Raw genomic sequence first — 18,880 nt, forward strand, 5'->3', positions numbered from 1 at the left:
GTTCCAACCAGAGTCCTTGGAAAGTATGATTACTGGTTTAGCAATATGAGAGTTTATCGAAACTTGCGTTTGAAACATTGCACGTGGGATGTGCTGTAAAAACGTGTTTTCACATGGGGGGATTTTCACAAGAATGGCATCCTTTATGGCGGCAAACTCCACCCTTAGCTTGTTTAGATCATTTGAAGATACATGAACTTTCCCTTCGGATCATACAATGAGGCGATAAATGCACTTCCAATGTTAACGGCGATTCCTAATCTCCCGTTTGAAAACTTATCGGATTTAGCACAACTTTAAGGAATTTTTGTTCTCAACGCTCTTCAACTTTATACTTGTTTGGCTTTTCTAACTATTTTGATCTGAGCGTCACTGATGAGTCTTATGTAGACGAAACACGCGCGTCTGGCGTATCAAGTTATAAGCCTGGTTCCTTCGAAAACTATCATCATAACTTGGAAGATTGAAAGAAGAGCAAATTTCCTCTTCAAGGAGATGAATTATATCACATTTACAACATTTCCACATGGTACCATCATCATGGAACAGAGTTGAAGGTATGGGACCAATAGGATATGCCAATATCCTGACTACAGTCTCATTCTCACGAACATTAGTAAGAAGTAAAGCACGGCGAACTATTTTTACTGGGTTTATGTGTGCCTTAACAAAGTCACCTCAAGTTGAGTTTTGAGGTCTTGGTCGTATCATCGACAGTATTGAGACTGTAGAAGACGGGGGTTTCTGACTCATTAGCGCAGCCTTCCACAAAAAGATTTAACCATCTGGTTGTCACGTTCAAGAGATTTTAGAAGAGAATCATGAACATTTATTGAGGCTTTCATTTCTGTAGAAATACTAGTATTTATCAATGGCTAAGGATGATCGGCAACGTTAAATGGATCGGTCATATTTGAATGCATATACCCTATCAAATCAGAGACATTCTTCTTGTCTCGTGTCACTGCCGTTGGCTTGTTTTCGTCGTGTTCAATTTCTAAATATGTGGCTTATCCTGATCTTGATCTGATTTCAGAACTAAAATGCGCAAGGATATGTCTTGTAAGCATCTATCGAAGTAAAGCGGTGTTTTCCTTGTCAGTTTATTTTTGATGCCTATATGATGCCTCTACAACCTTTCGAATCTTTAATAATAGTTTTCTCTGTAGCCATATCACTCCAGATACTATTTAAACCTCCATGTTTATGCCTGATTGAAAACTCACCTTACATAAAGACAGATTTTACTGTTTCCGACAGATTCAACATATCCAATATGTAAGCTGGTGTCCACCTAGCATAGTTCGTCCGATTGGTAATGAAAAATCATCGCAACATTGCAGCTACCATTTTCAAATGTAAAAGCCACTACCCATTCCGTTCAGCCCTAATGTTCTGTAACAATATCTCAACTGCACAAAGAAACATATCTCAAAATGCGAAGGTTGGTGATAGTTTACAAGAGTGTATTCTGAATTCTTCAAACAATGGCAACATATGTTTTTTAAAATTAGAAAAACAACCTGTGCAATACCTTCAGCGCTTTTGGGTGATTCAGCAACTGAACTGTGACATACATTTAGTTTTATATTAATTAACGATTTTCGTCTTAACACCAATTGAAGAATGCTTTTACATTACACAAAAGAGCCATGAGAGCTTGCCTCATATACCAAAGTTCATCCTCGTACACGTCTGGAATAGACTATTTTACATTTGGTCAACAGCATACAATTATTTGTCAATGTATGCACAGCACATTGTTGACCAGCAGGTTTTGACATATCTAAACATTGTTCCATAGTTGTAAATACTATTGCCATGTCGAGGCATGGCATCTATAACTGGAGCATAGGTCTCAGACGAAATTTCAGATTTAGCTTTTTGTAAGAACCGATCCAAAATGGAACAATTTGTTTTGTGATTTCTGAAGAAAATGGAATCGAATCTAAGTTTTGACTCGAAATTAGTCGCAGAAATACCAAAGGCAGGACAGATATATCTCGGTTTTCGATGAAACAAGACTCAATCTTCCCATAAACATTAGAATAACGAGCAGGTTCATAACGTTCTATTGGCTTGTCGAAGGGTAAACATGCCATAAGATTGGTATTCGAATCATTCAACGTCAAAGATCTTTCTATTCCCCGTTTAAACCTTTATGGAACTCATGCATGTGGGCGTTTGATGATTCGTTTTGATACTGGAATACAACTCTATCCATGGAGTGAAATGTATGTTTACCATCGATTGTTTCAGCATTTAAGTCAATATTTTCTGTTCCCTCCTGTATAATAAAGCCACCTTTTTCTAAATACAGCAATACCATTAGGTACATGTCTGGGATTCTGTCTATTTCCAAATTTGCTAAACTAGTCCGATATCTTCGTACTTCAGAATAGGATGCACAAAAACCATGAGAGTTTGGATTTTCAGTATTTTTTTTAGATCCAAACTTATTGTGTAATTGTAATGCCAAAGCAAGATGAAATGGGGTTAACAGGTTTATGTCTAATGCAAGTATGCATTCTGTTATTGTCGACAGTAAGGTTAGAAAGATTACTACAATAAACTCACCATAGATAACAGGACTAAATTTTATATGAGCATCAGAATAACGAGGAGATACATTTCATATTCATTGAATTAAATGCAAAGTTAAAAATCCTCATTAAAGTTAATTCATAAGAAATACTGACTTGGAATGGCTTAGAAACTTTACAATAGGAAGTTTAAAAGATTTTAATTCGGAAAATCATGAAATTATCATTGTAATCTAAATTAACAAATGTTGTATCCACTTCATTTAAATAATACAGAGTGTGCTTTCCCTAAACTGAGTGAAAATGAACAAAATTAAGAAAATACTCTGTATAAAATGCAAAATCATATTTCAAAAGACAAAAAAAAGTAACAAAATTCATTTTTTCCCATCTTGAAATTTAACCAAAAAAATCCAAATGTCTTTTTTCTTTCCATTTTATAAAAAACTGCACCGCATGAATTGTCTACGACCGGGCAAAAAAGTTATCTTAAGGTATTGGCTTTGCAAAAAAATCGTTTTTAGCCTGCAGGTATGCCGGTCCATTAAGTCGTAAAATAAGCACCTTTTTCTTGATCTGTCACTCCATTATATTGACCATGTTGACAACTATTTACACCACTAGGTCGATACCACTGCTGGTGGACGTTTAGTCCCCGAATGTTACTCCAGCCAGGTAGTCAGCACTTTGTACTTTTTTGGCTATATAACTATTTTGATCTGAGCGTCACTATAACGCGCGTTTGGGGTATTAAATTATAGTCCTGGTACCTATTGAGGTCAGTGGTTATTACGTGGCCAGTAAAATTATATGTTAATTCCGAACTAGCATAGGTGCAATTTGGAGGTTTAGACTTGAAGTCGTTTATACTGGAATCCCGCAAAACGTGTTTGTAATTGGAAATTTCAGTTGCAATTGGTTTGGTTTAGATATAAGAAATGATTGGTTTAGACTGATCTTTAAAATAAGGAGGTGATTCCGATTGAGCTAATTTACGATGAACGACATTGCCCAACGTACACAAACTATGAAAACTATATGATTGAGCGACACGTGCAATTTACGCTAAAGTGTCAAGTACAATACGGAACAAGGATGTCACCGTTATTAACACTTATATTAAAAACAGGAAGGTCGTCTTTAGATTATATTAAACGACAATTATCCACTTGAAGCATGAAAAACAACCTAAACCTGGTAAACAAGAAATAGATCGTCATACATTGAATCAGCATTTTTAAAACTATCATATATATTTACGATGTACTGTTACACAATAAAATAAAACAATGCAGTTCAATCATGTTTATACAACTCATAAACAAAATATAAAAGTTCATTAGCGATTTTGAAAGCAAAAAAAAAAAAAAAAAGAATTTGTATCTAGTTTAAGAGTAACAAAACAGAGAATAAAAGACAAAAGACAAGAGTCGAGTACAAATAAGTTAATACAACTATTGTTAAGATTGGGTTCAAGCAATTGCCAGACAAAGTCTTGTTCAGGATGGTCGATATAGTACCAGTACAGTAAGGCCAAACACTGCCGCCCATTAACCACCTTTTCTGGTTTATATTGTTAGATCATACGCTACTTCACGTTGATTTGTACAAACCTCCAAAGAAAATTAGAATTATATTACTAATATTCAGACTTGTGATCCATGTCAAAAGCGACTGCTTCGTTTTGGGAATATTCTTTTTATGTCTCTATAAGAACTACACCAAAATCTTTGTTTCCCTCAATATTCACGAGCATAGCTTATATCAAGAAATAAAATAAACACTTAAACCATAACTTGTATTATGTGTTATAAAGACAAGAAACTAAATGCAGATACAAATGAAAACCTGTTAATTTTCTATTGATAGGAGTTCAAGTGAATGAGCTCATTTTAAGGCTTAGCAATACGGTATCAATATTACCGTATACTACGACTTACCCAAACTATAAGACCTGTACGATGGCGTAACATATGCAGTTTAAACTACAAGTACATTATTAAGAGAAATAAAGAACAAAGATGTCACTAATATAACACTAAGTCTTGTAGTTATAACAGGAAAGTATCAACAAATCTCTTGAATCATAAAACCGGCAATTATCCACTATTGAAATATAAAATTATAGTTTTGATATTTTCAATGTTTCTATCATAATTTGAAATAAAAAATTGATCTGTTACAATTTCAGTATTTGATTAAGGCTTAAGGACAATAAAATCATATGACGATCTGATACTGTGTTACCTACAAACCCAGTCTACTAGTTAATGAAGTTAGAAACATAACTCAATGTGTGTTTCACTTATCATGCAAAATATGGCGGATGCTACAAGGGAAACATAAATGCCCATTCATTCGGTCTGGTTGAAACTACGGAATGATTTAAGGATGTAAATTTATTTCAAGTTTTATCTTAAGCATTGTGGTGACTGGTATGATTTTTGCTTGATAATGACCAATATTATTAATTTGTAAATTACCATCTTGTTATATTTTTATATGAAAACAATAAAACGTATAAAACCAGTTACTTGTTTGAAGCATGATGAACATTTCAAACAAGCTTTAGTAAAAATCCTCGATTCCATTCTGGAATAGAACCACAAACTCGGACCCGTCGCGAAAGAACAAACAGAGAGTGTAGAAAATATTTAAAATCAAAATACTTTCTAAGTATTGCTATAATTACTTTGTCAATAATTGAAATATGTGAGTATTTTTGTACGACACGAAAACTAAAAGACTTAGAATCACTATTAGAATAAGAAAGCATATTAGCCCTGATAATCAGATCAGCCAGAAGTCTGGTTTTTGAATTCTCAAACTTCAGGACACCATCTAAGATGAATTTATCAACACAAGAAGAGATAATATATAGTTTTGACACGAAATAATCATCATTTATTTTGAATTAAATAACTATGAATGCTTGGCATGACAAACCTTAAAATAGAAAGCAATACGACTTTGAATGAGAGGTGTAGTTTTCCCCTACTTATTCCGGTTTTAAAAGGGACCGACGATTTAAAATTTTCTCATGGTAATTTTCATACCAAAAGCTATCTACAACTGGTAAACTGATTATTTCCGTCTTCTTGGTGGTGATATGTTTTTGACCTCATTTCATATTTTTCATGGTTGAGTAAAAAAGAAAGTATCGTCTTCACAAAAAACACCTATTCATCGATGATACAAGAACCTAGTTGATAAATATTCATTATCAACTTAATTATACACGATAGTATTTGTGTATCAATGCTAGGTACTGTCGTCGATGATCATCCTAATTACGTGTTATCATGCTCTTTTAATTGTCTTTGTTTATTTTTTACTTTTCTGTTTTGTCAATTTCTGGTAATATCCTTTTTGCATAGATCGTTATTTATAGATCCCACCATTGCGTTATTGTGCTATGGTAATTTTTTATATTCTTGTCATTCATCTAGCTTACGTGCTTTATCTATAGCGTGTTTATATGCCTTTTTGGTTTTGTTTGTTGAAATAGTTTTTATAGTGATTATGATTATGACAGAGTGTTAACTGCTATACCTAAAGTTTTGACATTTCTTTACCTATTATGTCTGTTTGTTTTGTTCACACAATAGTTCCAATATAGCGGAATTCTATGAGACTGCCATACAAGTGAAGGGTTTAACTATAAATTCAGATTCAATCCAACAATTTTTTTAAAGTTATAAAACTGATTAATCTAAATAGGAATATGGCAGTTGTTTTCCATTCATTTGATTAGTTTGAGCTTCGATAAGGGACTTTTCGTTTAATTTTTCCTTGGAGGTCGATATTTTTTTTCTTCGTTTAATTCGATTTAAGCGACATTGTGAACTAGACAGATTAGAACACCTCTGGTCAGTCTTACTTCCGTCTGGCTATTGTAAACCTTTGATCTGTAATGAGCTTTTACAACCACTGGGTCTACCATATCTTTCCATATGATATCAATACCAGAATGTCAATGCTCCGGTACGGACATAAAGTATCAATAATGGAGTAAAGTTTATGTTTATTTGAAGTTCATTACATGTATTTCCTATCTCAAGACATATATGGTTGATAATTGTTTAATATGACATTAAACTTTCACTCTTGCTCCCGTATTATGAATAACAAAATGATTTATTTTGTAAAAATCTTTCCATTGTCTACATTTTATATTGTATTTGGTGGCACTCCAGTCAAGATTTACATCGTTATATCATGTACTACAGCGACATTTTGATCAAGGTCATGTTTGAATTCCTGAAAATTTATCATTATCTCACCCTTTATTTTATTGATTTTTTGTTCGCATTTTGTCATAGATCAAATTTATTCATTCAGTATATATTCACTTGTTTGTTTGTGTCTTTTGATTGAGTTAAGTCATTTGAGTTGATATTTTCAAAGTGTGTCTTTCTATGTTTTTATGATACACTATTGTTACCGGTTAGGGTGAATAGCTGTACCTATAAAACGTTTATACGTTTGTTTTGCAATTGTCCTTAGCCAGGAACCTGGTGTTTAGTGGTTGTTCTTTGTGTGTTTCATAAATGTTCTCATTTTTTATATAGATAATACCGTTGGTGTCCCCTTTTGAATGGTTTTACAATATTTTTTTGGGGCACTTTATAGCTTGCTTTTCGATGTGAACAAAGTCTTGGTGTTGAAGACCGTACTTTGACCTATAATGATTTACTTTTACAAATTGTGACTTGAATGGAGAGAAGTCTCATTGACACTCATATTATATGTTCTTATAAATAAGGTAAATTTGAAAATTTAATGGACCGAAATACCTCACGGCTAATTTTGTTATTATTGTGTAGATAAACCTAATAACCTTTGTTTAAGGCATGAAGGAGAGTGCAACAGTGGTAAATGTGGTGGAAGGTCAAAAGAGGGGATTTTTTTTTAAATTGCAAAGTTTGGACATTTGGACAATTCCTCGGTAGTCTCTCATAACTGGGAATTGTTTTCTATGGAAGCATGCTGTGTGAATGCTTCATGAAATTCAGCTAGTCACATGTATGTCTGATTTCAAGACATTAGTGATACATATCATTGCTTCGAACATGTACAAGTTTTTAGATAAAAACTGTATTTACGGTAATAATCGATAAAAAATATTCATAACTATGATTAAGCAATGCAATAATATATGGCAACATATACAGATATTTTTGGTAACTTTTGTTAAAATGCCATAAAGAATAGAGGAGAAATGAGTACTGTAAGGATATCCGAATGATATGATTTAATGAAAAATATGATAAAACTATAGAAAATAGTTTTCATGTATAAATGTTAGCATTGAAACTATAGCCTATAATGTTTGTATATATGTGAATAGATATATCAGTACTAGAGCAAACGAATATTGAAACCTTGTGTCCCACTTTTTTTTTTTATAAAACAAGACACTCAAAGGAATACACAGCAACATGACTAACACCGATTTAGAAACCTGATAAACATATATTTATGAACCTCACACAGACACAATTCAAATAGATATTTCGCTACAAAAGAGGCTGTCTATGTTTATAACACTATAAAACTAGACATCAATATGCACATCAATTTGAAAAGGTAATAGAATACTAGAAATAAAGATGGATGTCATTGTATTGCGCCGACTCGTGCGTTAATAAAACCGACTTGCGGCTTTGGTTGAAGAAACGCAGCCTTGGCGAAACCACAATTCATTATGTTTGACATCTGAGGAAGAGGCCATATAAGAAATAAAACATTACTGTCTTTATTCTAATATGATGCAACCTCTGGAATATTTGTTTATCATCTGCATGATCTGTTCATTACCAAACAGAAGCGGCAGAATAATTCTCATGTCTGCATCTTCAATCACTAACAGATCCTGCGCAAAATTTATTTACAGATTTTGCTAGAAATTTTTTGTCATTTTCTAGCAAATCAAAATCATTGTAGTGCAATAGTGGATAGTCATCTACAAATCTTATCACCTATTGATTAATTTCAGGTTCAGAAAGACATTTCTTACAATCTCTAATTGGATTAAATGACTTGACGAACTTAAAAATAACACCATTTGAAATAGTTGTTAATGTCATTTTTGTCTCTTTTGGAGATTTGTCATATTGGCAATCATACCACATCTTAACTTTTCACATTATTGTTTTAAAGGCGTCATTGCCTTAGTTTCAATAACTGTTGTTTCTTTATACTTAAAGACTTTGAACAATACCATCTCCGTAATCAGGATTGTACTGTTTTTTTTTTTTATAGAGGAATATCACACACTCAGCTAAAGTATACATTTCCGTACAATATTACTTGAAAGTGCATTGTAACCATTATTATTATGACAAATTTTTTTCTTGATTTGTTACTCTACTTATATATCTAATATCTATTAGCTAGATTTGGCAGAATTTTTTTTTTTGGGGATTACAAGCTGTTCAGTATTGTTACGTATGCGACATGTTATCTGTTTCAATTCGATTGCTGTTAGTGAATTGTATGTAAACAAACCTCTCAAATAGCATGTAAACTATTTACTCCATTTCTTCATCGCAGATACAAAAGTGGCTTATTTAGAATTAGTAGTCGATAACTTTGACAATGAAGCACATTAATACAATACTGTCATAAAAGTGTTATGTGTCTTTTTATAAATTACATTCTTTCTCGAATGTTGATTGGATACTATAATGTGTTTTTGTGACAGTCTTACAGTACAAATGCTTACACTTCTGACTAAATATATAACGATAACAATAAAATTAAACATAATTGTATATGATTAAGAAAAGAAATATTCCATTGTGTGTGCACTGCAAGTGTAATGAAACCATAAGGTATTGTCACTATATTTTCAATTTGAGCAAACTCCTTCGTAAATGTAGATTCTGTATTTGTGTACATGTTAAAAAAAAAGTTTGAAGTAGGGGTAATCATATATTCACCAGCGGATCAGGATTATTGAAAGGTAAGTGAAGGATTTGCATTTAAACGAATGTTTGTAAACACATAAGCGTTTAAGGACAAAGGGTTTGCTATCCACTTTGATAGAATGTTATGCTTGCAATGCTTTTTATGAGTAAACTTATTACTGTTTGGAATCTATAACCATGAAATGGAGAGTTATATGAAGACGAACCACGCGTCAGTGGGAAGGGGGCCGCTTTATGACAAGTCTTCTGGTTATGGTATTATAATTTCGTTCAGGGACTCTAACTCGTACTTACGTACACTTTGCTCGATGAGTAAGCTTACTGGCAACGACGGAACATGCTTAATATTCAGGCTGTATAGATAAAACGTAAGGGTAGTTTTTTTGTATATATATATATATATATATATTTTATTGATGTAAGCAATTTCAATAAAAAAATAACAACAAATAATTAGCTAAAAAAATAATAATAAAATGTTTAGAATCATTATTAAGGTATACAGTAAAAAATCAATCACTAAATGAAAACAAAAATATTTGCATGTTAAAAATGTCAAAAAGATAACGAAACTACCAATACATCAAATTAATGTAGTTTCCTAAAGAAGATACATAAGATTTTAAAAATCAAAAGATGTTTACAAGGTATTTTGCCAAAGAATATATTCATGATTTGTTAGATGGCCTTTTTATCAATATTGCACAGCAGAGCGTATATGTGCTAGTTATGCAAATGATTGGAGTCTTTGATGTCAATGTTTTAATAAGAACCAAAGACAGAAACGCGGGAGTGGGTGGATCAATGCCTCCTGCTTAACAAACAAGTTTTACGTCTTATTCAAAACTATGATCAATCTTAATAAGGTCGAACGTACATGTATTTTAGGAAAATATTAAAGCCACAAAAATCATCTTTTTTTACAAAATGTGCAGAAGATATCATTACAGAATAATATAAAATAAGAGTAAAAATGTCAATATTAAGGAGACGCTATCAAAACAAAATACTAAAATAGAATAACATAAAATCAAATTAGAAATATAAATTCAAAGAGACGATATCATAACAAAATGATAAAGTAAAATAAAATAAACTTCGATTAAAAAACAAACTATACAACAATGAAACGATTCGCATATAGTATTTTTGCAAAGACAAACTGTGTTACAAATTAAATTTGGTCTCAAAACAGTCAACTGTTAAAAAAGTTGTAAACGTTGTCGATATAATTAAAGGAGAGGGATCACATCTAAAACCTAGTTCAACCCAACTTCATGTTAATGTGCCTGTCACAGATCAATGAACCGGTAATCGTTTATTTAATACCCTTATTCATTATGGGCCATTTGAATTATTTATGTTGATGGCAGATAGTTGATAAGCTTGGTTTATATAAGTCACAACTTTTACTAATTAGACTCGAGCAAATTCAAGATTGTCACATTGATGGGCCACTTTTATTTTGTTGCATTCTAAAATTTCTTTTGACTATATGTACTGTTTTACTAATATATACTTAACATTTTTATCCATATAATAAATGTAACAGGCAAGCATCTGTCACAAGGGTCAGATTCCCGTCAGATAAGGGACTCTATGTACTTGACAACTATTATTTGAAGCTATGTTGTCAACACAGCTATTTTAAATGATTAACCTACCCTAGAGTTATGACGATTTGTACATGGAGACCAACAAGCATAATGTCAGCACAGACAACAAGTTTTATGACAAAAAGAAAATAAAAGACAAAAAGACGACAAAAAAGAATAAAAACACAACCACATAGACGAAAAAAAAAGAAAAACGGTTGGGGAGATGGGTAATGTTCCTATCCTGATTTTCCTGATTGAGGGTTGCTGCTAACTACAAGCGCCGCATGTGTATCAAAATCTTATAACCCTTCCAAAGCATCTTAAGATCAACCCTAGGTTTTGATGGGGCAACTGTTGTCCAATAGTTAGTGTCATATGTTTTTTTATGTACTGTTGTTGGTTTATTTTTGTACCTTGTTTCCTTTTTCAGCTATAGCTGCATCATCTTATTTGAGATTCATGAGATTGAATGTCCCCCAAGTAACTTTGGGCTCCTTTCAATAATACATCATTGAATCTAAATTAGAACTGAATGAATGCTTTACAATTGGTAACGAGTGAAGTCACGAGAATTTATTAACTGCAATTTGACGTGAACCAAATCAGGATTGTACACCGCAAATACAGGACAAAGCTTCTTACTTGATGTCACATTCTTAAAGACATGGAATATCGAATCATCTTGTTTCAACGAAAATTCATGTCTTCGTCTGTTTATAGACAATTTAAATTTTCCTTGAATTTTTGTGCCTGCTGTAACATCACTGATTGATTTTAATGTCAACCGCGAAGAACCATTGTGAGAAAACAAGTTAACTTTATCACTATTTATTATTTTAGCAAGAAAGAAAGACCATCCACCAACATTTTGAAACGCAACAGAATGGTTAATGTCTACCTTGGATCGATCGGCCAAACCTAACTCTAGAACCAAAGTGTCTCCAGTAATGGTCTTAACTACTGTGTAAGTATAGTTCACTTCATAGTAAATTATTTCATTGTTTGCTACACACGTGTTTGAAATGGTTCCCCGATAATTCTGTAATTGTGCATCATCACTGCTTGAAGTGTCGTGGGTATGGACATTACTAAGAATTTTTTTATCAGCTGATATAAACCAGTACTTAAACAACGCTGTTCGACTAAATTTCATGTCTATCAGAACGTCGTCACCTGGAATTAAAATGTAAAATAAAAAGTAAAAAAGCAAGAATATGTCCATAGTACACGGATGCCTCACTCGCAATATCAATTTCTATGTTTAGTGGACCGTGAAATTGGGGTAAAAAACTCTAATTTTGGCATTTAAATTATAAAGATAAGATTTAGATTAGACTTTAACCTGCAACTTGTACTATCATTTTCTATGTTTAGTGGAACGTGAAATTACAATTAGAAAGATCATATCATAGGGCACATGTTTACTAAGTTTTAAATTGATTGGACTTCAACTTCATCAAAAACTACGTTGACCAAAATGTTTAACCTGAAGCTGGACGAACGGACGAACAGACCAACGGACAAACAGACGACCGAAAGAACGAACGAACGAACGAACGAACGGACGAACGAACGAACGAACGGACACACAAACCAGAAAACATAATGCCCCTCTACTATCGTAAGTTGGTCATAACAAAAATACCAAACTCCGCGGAAAATTCGAAATGGAAAGTCTGTAATAAAATGGCAAAATCAAAGGCTCAAACACATAAAAATATAAGCCAGTGTGTCATTGGTAATATCAATGCATTGTTATTTGTTAACGAATCGGTTACCATGGACTTAAAATCAAGTATAGGCCTGTTCATTAATGAAATTATTCAGTTCTTTCTTATTGATAATTTTGCCGATATTACTAATCAAGTAATGTTTACCTACTTAGCAATATGTTATGAAAATTTATAAACGAAGGAACAGCTGATAGCATAGGGATATAAGAGAATCGTAAAATAGGGGACTTTGCATGAATCGGCATCATTCAAAAATAATCTATGTGGATGAAATATTGATATCAAGAAGTTATAACCAATAATGATGTTTAAGGAAATTGACTTACAACCAATGATCTTATCTCCTTCATGGATCTTGCAACTGAGAGTTTAATTGATTTCGTTTACTAAACGACCAGTGGCAAATATTAAAACATAATCAGGACGATTAAAAACAAATCATCTATTTAATATAATAGCAAAGGCTTTTAATGATTGATTTTTGATTTTTTTTTTAAACTAATTATCCTTTGTCTATAGCTCTCGAAATTAGAACAACGTCGAATTCCTTTTAAATTGAAGATCCACTGGAGCAGTTCTTAGTTTCATTGTTACTACAAAAGCTATTACTATTCGACCAAAAGCTCTAGGATGATCAGTAACAAGCTTGTTCCTCTGCATAAAAATAACCCAGAAGTTACAAAGCGCATCATGAAGGATGACAATATAATTATAAAAAAGCAGGCTCGTAAATTATTGTAAACTGTTGAGAAAAACATATATTCTATTTATATGTCTTGATATGTTCATGTGAAATCATGCATTACAAATGCATTTTAATGTTAGTTACATACACTTTCAGCAGGTTCATATGATTGTTACGTCGAATTAACACAAACCATTCAATTAAGTTAAGGTATTTATGGGTAAGCACAAGTGAAATGGAATACTTTATATTCTAACGAAACTTTGATTTAAAAACTTTGACAAAGTTTGAAATGTTAAACATAATCATACCTGGACATTTTCCTCTGTAACATATCTTATCATCATGCGTTTCATTGTAACTACAAAGCCTAGTATTATTCATTTGTTGTCTTATTCTGACTTGTGTTCCGTTTCCACAAGAAGTACTGCATTTAGACCAAAAGCTCCAGGACGACCAGTAACAAGCTTGTTTTTCTGCATCTAAAATAAAATGAAAGATAAACTTAATGTTATAATCAAAATGTATTCTTCTTTATTCTTTATTTATACTGTTAAACTCTCTAAAAACGATCCTTTTTATATGTTGGGGGGAAGTAATGAATTACTAATAGCACATACATACATACCTTTCCAGGTTCATACGATGTTTACATCGTATAAAAACAAACGATTTAATAATTTAACGTTACAATCACAATGTCAAACAATGTCGAACAAATATTGGTTTGTATTAAAGGCGTAATCGGATATTTGTAACTTTGTCCTTCTAGTAGTTACATGATAAAGGTATTTTTGTTAATTTGTCATAAGCCCTGAAAATGGTTTTGTTTCTAATCTTCTTGTGGAGTTATATATAATATGTAGAAGATACATGTGTAATTACCGAATTGAAACAGGATTACAAGTATATACTTACACTGTCGTTCTGGTAGTGTGTCCTTTGTTATGAAGAATGTTACAACACCTGTTAGAATGATTGCAATTAAAGAACATATAATGATAAGAAATAACAACGGTAGTGAGATTTGAATCTTCTGATGACTATGAGTGACTGCTTTTCTTTGTGGACTATTTTGAAGCGTAGAACGGACAACATTGGAAGGATCTGCCTTTTGTACTGAACGTGCATCATCGTACACTAATGATTGATAGTCTACGACCACCTCTTCATACTCTGAATCCATTATATCCGATCTAAAACTGCTGTTCGTATAAACATTTGGCTTAGCATTTGACATCGTGGGCTCTTCACATGTGCAAGCTGCAAAAAAAACCATATGTTTACAGTTTCTATTTTGTGTACAAGAAACACTCGTTGTTTGATTCCAATAATGCAATATAATATCATGTGCAGTGTTATAACTAGCCAGTGAAGTTATCAGCTAAATCCTTATTTTCTTGACTCATAGACTTGGCAAGTAACTAAGCATTATGGTATTATTTCCTTATTATACCACCCATTAAACAATTAGATGCACCCTTAGCTCATGACGTTTAAAGATCGGGAAATGCGATACTATTTCTAATTACACAGCAATTTAACAAAGTCAAAATGAACTGGAAGTAAGCAAATCTCTATCACATTAAGGCCTTCAAAATGATAAAACCCCATACCGTATAGTATGTTATAAGATGCCCGACTTAAGAAACGTGTAACAATATAAACAAAAATCAAATAACGGCCTAGTTTATAACATTTTCACGAAATACAGATACGACAGACCACCAAAAAAAAAAAAAACCCCAAAGAAACGACACCACTGAACTACAGGCTTCTCAATTGTAACAGACCCATACAGAGTATGACAAAGTTAATGTATATGTGCAATTGACCCAGCCCTAGATATAGGAAGATGTGGTGTGAGTGCCAATGAGACAACTCTCCATACAAATAACAATTTAAAAAGTAAACCATTATAGGTTAAAGTACGGCCTTTATTATTCCTAACCTGGAATAGTGATGAAACAACAAAACATAAGAAATATTTTAGATGCCTTTTGTTAATTAAACATGGTTGTTGTTTGATTCTTTTGTCTTTTGTGCCCTATATTATGTATACACTCACACGCTGTGTGTGCACGGGTAGAGTATCATCCACACTGATATATTATCAATCACTTCACAGTTGTTAATCGTCAATAGTTGAAAAATTCTGTCGTTTTCCTTCTAAATAAAAACTGTTTTTGTTGGTCTGTTTACCGAATTTTATCATTTACAAATTATGGTTTCTAGTTTAACGTATAGAGACATTCATTTCAAATATCTACTGTCTGAATAATGTGATGCTTTATTATTCAAAATTAAGATATTTTGATACATATATTAAGACATATAGATGAAAAAAGCTATATATTAACTTTCAAAACAGCAATTGCGATCAAAAGTTACCATGAAGGTTAAATTGTCAAGAATGATATCATTTATCAATTTAAGGAAAATCAGCGGAAAAAAATATTTGTATATTATCATGTTTAGCCAGTATGCCTAAACATATTTATCATGTGTTTGATCAAAATAAATATTTTCAAACATTTGTTTGGCCAATTTTTTCAATTATCTTATTGGTTCAAACAGTATAAACATTTGGAATAAATGCAGTTTCGAAGATTCGTTCATCTTGCATTATTATTACAAAATTTGTCCTTTTTACACGTACATGTAACGTATAACCCTTTCAAAACGTAAATACGAACCAAAAGAGTTGGTCCTGCTTTGCTTCATTTGATAACAATGGACAACGTAGATACAAGTATCTTTTCATATGGGGGATACATCGTACTTTGTATAAAATCAATCTGATTCAAACAAAAAGTTCTCTGAAACTGACATTATCATAAATGCTTGACTCCTGATTAACAACATACTTTTTACATTTGCTGGACGCGTTTTCTAACAAACAATCGACTGAGAACAAGCTGTTCACCTCTTTTGTTTGACTCTTTCCTTTTTTCATATGTGACTGACTTCATACAGAAACTTTTTATTACGAAAAAAACCCAACACAACTTGGTTGGTTATCCGTTATGTGCTATCTGTTTTACATGTGATGCGGATGTGTTCCTAATGTCGTTACTGAAAATAAACTAATCATAGATACCAGAATTGATATTTTCTATTTGCGCAAGACGCGCGTTTAAAAAAGACTCACCAGTGACGCTCGAATAAAGAAAATGTTAAAATGGCACAATAAAGTACTAATTTGGAAAGCATTGAGGACCAAAAGTTCCTAAAATTTCTGCCAAAAAACAGCTAACGTTATCTATTACTCAGGTAGAAAGACTTGTCGTTAATACAATCCTGTCTTTTTTCCTAAATACGACCAACATATTCAGACTTATGACAGTGTTTGAACTAACATGAGAAACACGACGGATGTCTCATGCGGATCTGCTTACCTTCTGGATCATCTGAGTTCACCCCAAGTTTTGAGTGGGGTTCGTTTGGCTTAGAGTTTAGTATTCTATGTTGTGTTTTGTGTACTGTTGTTTTTTTTTCGTTTTTAGACTATGTTATTGTCAATTTATTTTCGACTTATGAGTTTGAATGTTGCGTTGTCTTTTGTTGATTCGTTGTTTCCCTCTAATGGTTGATGTGTTTCCCTCAGTTTTAGTTGTAAACAGGATTTGTTTTCTCTTAATCGATTTATGACTTTTAAACAGCGGTATACTACTGTGACCTTTATTTGAGCATCATTAACAACTGATTAGTTGTAAGCAAGAATTGATCATCATAAATACTTTATAAGCAATTCGACGACCATATATCTTTTATATTTCAATCTAATGTTTATATTAAGTTAAATATCATCAAATATGTACTGTATAAAAAGGACTTATAACAGTAAAAAAAAGTTAAACGATCAATTAATGTAGTTTAGCGCATTTGTAAGCAAGAATATATCAACTTACCCAAACTATAAGACTTTCAATATTATTAGATTTGATCTCAATTCCAAGAACAGGCTAACGAGGATGTGACAATACTTATAAATTTTATAAAATGGAAAACCGGAATTTATCACTTAAACTTAATAAAGAATTGATGTTTAGGAGTGTTTTATTTGATTATGTTTAGATAGTATAAAATATTAATAATCATCAACAAAAATCGTGGGATAAAACTAAAACATAACGAATGAACTGTATCCCGGCGAGGGAAGAACCAAAAATTTGCGAAAGCAAATTTACAGATCTAACATTGTTGGGTTGATGTTTAGACGAGTTGTATATACATTATGCACACAGCCATGTATCACCATCACTGATGGCGATCCGATGGATACATCTGTTGTAGAGTTGTCACTGACTCAGACGTACTTATAAATATGATTATTTTCTGTGACTGTATATTACATTAATTTGTAGGATCCTTTACTATAAATAATTTTGCTGATCTGTAACAATAACATCTTCATGCCTTATATATCATGTACTGTAGTACGCCGCTAGATTAAAACTGACGAGGAAAGTTAACACACAGCCAGCGAAAGCTCTTTTTTTGAGAGCCCAGGTGGTCGTGTGGTCTAGCGGGACGGCTGCAGTGCAGGCGATTTGGTGTCACGATATCACAGTAGCATGGGTTCGAATCCCGGCGAGGGAAGAACCAAAAATTTGCGAAAGCAAATTTACAGATCTAACATTGTTGGGTTGATGTTTAGACGAGTTGTATATATACAACTCGTCTAAACATCAACCCAACAATGTTAGATCTGTAAATTTGCTTTCGCAAATTTTTGGTTCTTCCCTCGCCGGGATTCGAACCCATGCTACTGATATATATAATACAATACAGAGATAATAATTGAAATTTCCTGGTTTTGTATTATTCATATACTTTGATGTATTGTGTTTCTGACTTTGAGTAATGATACATATACACAGTCGGAAACCCGGTTGAAATAGAACAAAAGAATCGAAGCTCTTTGTTCGAGAAGGCGATAAATGCTTACTGTATTGTTTGTTATAGTGACAAAAATTTTAAAAGTTAATAGAAACAAACAAAATTACAATTTATTCTCAATTACGAAGTGTTTTATTTTAAAAACACCATTTGCATAACTTTTCAATTTATCTAGTACATAGTTAAGCAGAGCAATTAGATATCAAGTCGACGACATGGGTATATTTCAAGTTGGATGTAGAAAATGCATAACCTCCAATTTGATTTTTTTTTTACCACGGACGGAAAACATATCAATCTATTAGTTCAGTAATTTTCGTGTCTGCCCTTCCATTATGTGACTTAAGAAAAAATTCCAAAAAAATGGGTAGCAATTGTATAGAAAAGAAAAAATCGAATGCATCTTTTATGTTAGGGCGTGTTTGAGTTGAATATTTTGTCTTGATATCGTACAAAGCAAGAATATTTCATACATCGTCTCGCTTTA

At 32.4% G+C, this 18,880-nt stretch overlaps 1 protein-coding gene across 1 annotated transcript; it reads right to left on the reverse strand.

Moving 5' to 3' along the window:
- Positions 1–11,483: 11,483 nt before the first annotated feature.
- LOC143082789 (uncharacterized) lies at positions 11,484–17,472 on the reverse strand. The gene is made up of 4 exons (XM_076258643.1): positions 17,403–17,472; positions 14,410–14,754; positions 13,803–13,973; positions 11,484–12,246 (listed from the first exon to the last, which is right to left on the reverse strand). Exons 2-4 carry the CDS (start codon positions 14,729–14,731, stop codon positions 11,615–11,617), a joined length of 1,125 nt encoding a protein of 374 aa, XP_076114758.1. The 5' UTR covers positions 14,732–14,754; positions 17,403–17,472; the 3' UTR covers positions 11,484–11,614.
- Between the last annotated feature and the right edge of the window lie 1,408 nt (positions 17,473–18,880).

This window comes from Mytilus galloprovincialis, chromosome 7 (genome assembly GCF_965363235.1).
Source record: "Mytilus galloprovincialis chromosome 7, xbMytGall1.hap1.1, whole genome shotgun sequence".
In the NCBI taxonomy this organism is placed as follows: Eukaryota; Metazoa; Mollusca; class Bivalvia; order Mytilida; family Mytilidae; genus Mytilus; species Mytilus galloprovincialis.

What these genes read in the sequence shown, in the direction of transcription:
- LOC143082789 (XM_076258643.1), bottom strand. Translation starts at nt 14,731, where the DNA reads ATGTCAAATGCTAAGCCAAATGTTTATACGAACAGCAGTTTTAGATCG. An exon ending in CACACTACCAGAACGACAGT is followed by an intron (nt 13,974 to 14,409) that starts GTAAGTATATAC and finishes ATTTTATTTTAG; the next exon opens with ATGCAGAAAAACAAGCTTGT. An exon ending in TTACAGAGGAAAATGTCCAG is followed by an intron (nt 12,247 to 13,802) that starts GTATGATTATGT and finishes TTTTAATTCCAG; the next exon opens with GTGACGACGTTCTGATAGAC.